We start from the raw sequence: 4206 nt of genomic DNA, 5'->3' as shown, positions 1-4206 counted from the left end.
ATGTCCACTGAGGCTTGTGTGAGCCTTCCTTGCTCAGTCTACTTCCAGAAACATGCTGAAACCCAGACCTCTATCTAAATATACAGGACAGAAATCACAGCAAAGGAAACTATTCCCACGAGACCTGGGGTGTCATCTCCCTTCCATGGTTCTCACTTCTGTTACCTGAACAGGGACTTATATTTAGGATGGGCAGGATGCAGGGGAGGGGAGAGCTGGAGTTGATGTCTATAATTTCCATTCTGCACACCTAAGACAGGTTAGGTGTCTGCTATGACTGGAGCTGTCCCCTGGACCAAGAATGAAAGGATTTATCTTACACTCAGGGTCCAATTGTCCCTGTCCACATTCTTGGCCACTGAAATCTACCAGAGGAAAACTCAGATACAAAATGAGCCACAGCATGTGCCCTCACCAGACTCCCAAGGCCTAATGGACACTGACTCCCACTAGGCTCAATTCCGCCCCATCCCCAGCCCAATCTGATTTTCAAACTTGTCTAATCTTCCCCCTCGATCCTCTAGTCAATTTCTAAAAAAAACAAATCTGTGCTGGGAATCAAATTGCATTAGCACCACTCCTCTCTGCTGCTGACAAAGGAACTGGAGAATTCACTGTGTGCCCAACAAGCCTTTTTGGGGTACTTACCACGCGGTTGACTCAGGATGGGGAAAATGGACCCTGAGTTTTCCACTGCACAGGATCCAATTTTTCAGGTCTGAGACTAGGCCAAGCCTGGAGTAGACAGGACACAGTTTGGCTGAGAAATGTGTGACAAAGAATCACACAGGCTTGGTCAAAGCAACTAATTTCAGGTCGTGAAGACGTCTATCCTAAGTACACATCCTTCCCCAGGACATGTGTTTGAGGCTTTGATATTCAGTTGGGCAGAGCTCCCCGCTCCACAGAGGAACTGAGAACCAGGCGAGGAAACATTCCCATGTCCCCATGAGCCCAGGACGCCCGAGTCCATATCCCATGGTGTTGGGTCCTTGAAGACCACAACAGCCCACCCCAGCCTGGGTCATCTCATCCATTGTTTCTCCCTGCAAGGCAAAGCCTGAATCTTTTTTCTATGAACAAAGAGATGCAGGGAAGTTTCTCTTTCAGGAGAGATCTATGGGGGCAAAGAGGCCAAACCACACTCCCGGCCCTACATGGCACTTGTACGTTTCTACAGTGACCAAGATGGTCATTTGAAGAGATGTGGGGGTTCCCTGGTACAAGACAACTTCGTGTTGACAGCAGCTCACTGCAATGGAAGGTGAGAACAAATGGGGCCTTAGCATCCTGGGACCTCCTACACATCCCAGGCAATTCAGGAAGGTTCCTGAGCACACAGAGCACATAGAGGAGGCCCGGTGACCTGTGTGCCAGGGCAGAGGCAGTGTGGGGTTTCTGGAGCATCAGAGGAAGAGGAGGCTGCCGAAGCACCATCAAGGCCTGGGTCACCTCTGCACAGCAAGGAAGGAGACACCCACCCTCCCAACCTTCCAATCTACTCAGCTGGGGGTCTAGAGGCTGCGCTTCAACCTGCCCTCCAGAGACTGTGCTGAAGTTCCCGACTTCACATCCCCCTTTGTTTTACAGAAATATGACGGTCACGCTGGGAGCTCACAACATCAAAAAGAGGGAAAACTCCCAACAGATCATCCCTGTGCTCAGAGCCTTCCCCCACCAGGACTATGATGCTAAGAAACATATCAATGACATCATGCTGTTGAAGGTACTGTCTTGTGATTTTCAGGGGCAACTGCACAAGTTACAGGTATGAGTTCCTGCCTCCCTCCAACTGGATGCTCGTCCTGTGTCATTGAACAGAAGGGGGCTGAGGAGAGACTCTGACGGGGGTTGCGGGAGGGCAGTGGGTACAGGCAGTCTCCCCACAGGCCTGAATCAAGTGTAGGGCGGGACATGAACTCCCCCATCTCCTTTCTGACCAGCTGAAAAAAAAGGCCCAGCTCACCAAGACTGTGAAGACCATTGCCCTGCCGCATCCTCGGGACGTGGTGAAGCCTGGGCGGGTGTGCAGCGTGGCGGGCTGGGGAAAAACAGCTGAAGGCAAGCTTTCAAACACACTTCAGGAGGTGGATCTACAAGTGCAGAGGGAACAGAAATGCAAGGATCTCTTCAAAAATTACAAAAACTCCATCGAGCTGTGTGTGGGAAACCCTAAGTCCAAGAAGGCCTCTGGAGGCGTAAGGAGACAATCCCCTTCCCAGTCTTGCCCCAGGGTGTCTGTGACATTGGGGTGCATGACGAGGCTTCCCCCATATCAGTGTACAGTGAGCCAGGCTCCACGCGTGGGTGGAGGCAGCACGGGGCCAGGTTCTCCCTCCATCAACCTCTGGGGCTTTGTCCTGGGCCAACAAGAAGGAGCCTGGGCCTGGGCTGAGCTCAGGGGGACACAGCCAGCATTGGCAATGGTGGGGGGAGTCACACAGGCCTGGACGCTACTCATCCCCCTACAATCAAGACCTGGTGTCTGATGACCATTCAGTCCCTTCCCTGGGACACCTGAGCCCTGAGAGGGAAGCAGAAAGCACTGGGGGGATGACGAAGCTGAGAGGAGAGAAGCCAGAGGGCCATGGATGAGGCCTGTCCCTTTTCTGTCCACAGGGGGACTCTGGGGGCCCATTCGTGTGTAAAGGTGTGGCCCAGGGCATCGTCAGCTATGCTTACAAGCATCCTGAGGTCCTTCCCCAGGTCTTCACCAGGATCTCCAGCTTCGTGCCCTGGATCCACAGAACAATGAAACTCTCGCAGGATAACTAGACCACTGCTACCTGTTCGTGGTCTCCATCTGAACTTATATGGGTGTGACTGACTCTTAATAAACACCATTGCCCAGTGAGAGTATTTGTGTTCTCTCTATCTGTTGAATGAAATCAGTCTTGCATCAGGTCATTTTCCCCATCTTCTCCTGTCTTCCCATCAAACCCTCCCCTCTGCCACCACATGCCACCAGCTCCCACCTGTGCCTCCCCTGCCCATCCACAGCAGCACAGGTGGTCCCTCTGCCTGGCCACCAGGAGGGACTGTCTCCCAACAGAACAATGGAACTCACTTCCCAGAGACCCTTAGGGAGACCTTGGCTCCTTCCTGGATCCCAGCCCAACCTCCAAGGCAGAGGCCTGGGAAGAAGCATTTGTGCCCCACTTCCCACACCTGACGTAGGCAGGGTCCCAGCAGCTCCACCTCTCCCTGAGTCCCCTCCTTGGTCTCCCTGTAGCTATAGCTCAGCGGGATGTCTGCTCTGGGCTCTGTCCCCGCCGGGTCCTGTCTGCCAGCTCCCCTGTGTGTTTGCAGCAGGGCCTCGAGGAGGACCAGGTTGTACCCACCTAATCCTCCATGAGGATTAGGTGACAGATGGTCTCCCACCTTAGACACACCTCCCACTGGAGTAGGGCTGCTCAGCCCTTGTCCACCAGCTGCCCCACAGCCTTTGCTAGAGCTAAATCAGCTGCTAACTACTCGTCTATAGCTTCATGTCTTCATGTCCCTCTTGGAAGTATCTTGCCAGTTGATATCTTGAATAAGTGCCAGGTCTGTTCCAGGCTTGTGGTCTAAGAGAGAGTAGGAAAAACATGCTGAGTCTCTTCCCATTAGTTTATTTAATTTGGGGGTTATATTTTTACTCCTCTATAAGTGCTCATGTCCCACTCACCCTTCTCAAGCCACCCGTCCAATACCCCATCTTCCTCCCTCCGCCTTCCCCTTCTCCCACCCTCCTGTTTCCCCTGGCAGAATAGAGGCAATACTGGACTTTCACTAACTCCAAGATTCACTCCTCCTTTGCCTGTGTATGTTTTTTCATTATCTATATTGCACAGATGAGCGGAGCCATCTGATATCTGTCTTTCATCCTGAATTATTTCACTTAACAAAATCACCTTGAGTTCCATTCCTTTTGTCCCAAAAGACACTGTTTCATCTTTTTAATAGTTGTATAGTATTCCATTGAGTACATAGTCCACAGCTTATCATTCATCTGTTGATGGGACTTGGTTTGGTTATCATGAGTTAGCTATTGTGGACAGTGCTGCTATGAACATAGCGTACATTTAGTCTTTTCATATTATACTTTTCATATCTTTTTGATAAATTTCTAGCCGAGGTACTGCCAGATCATGAGATAGCCATTTTTATTTTCTTAAGACATCTCCATAGCATTTCCCATTGAGGCTGCACCAACTTGCATTCCCA

General features: G+C 51.2%; 1 protein-coding gene across 1 annotated transcript; it reads left to right on the top strand.

Annotated features, from left to right (window-relative positions):
- Positions 1 to 1034: 1034 nt before the first annotated feature.
- On the top strand, positions 1035 to 2775 carry LOC311176097 (mast cell protease 8-like; the record flags this gene model as incomplete). Its single annotated transcript, XM_084241428.1, has 4 exons — positions 1035 to 1264; positions 1591 to 1726; positions 1944 to 2198; positions 2620 to 2775. The coding sequence occupies exons 1-4, from the start codon at positions 1158 to 1160 to the stop codon at positions 2773 to 2775; spliced, it is 654 nt and encodes a 217-aa protein (XP_084097554.1). The 5' UTR covers positions 1035 to 1157.
- Positions 2776 to 4206: the final 1431 nt, after the last annotated feature.

The sequence above is a fragment of the Talpa europaea genome (assembly GCF_964194135.1).
Source record: "Talpa europaea genome assembly, chromosome: 8".
Classification (NCBI taxonomy): domain Eukaryota; kingdom Metazoa; phylum Chordata; class Mammalia; order Eulipotyphla; family Talpidae; genus Talpa; species Talpa europaea.
This window is presented reverse-complemented; position numbering and strand designations above follow the sequence as displayed.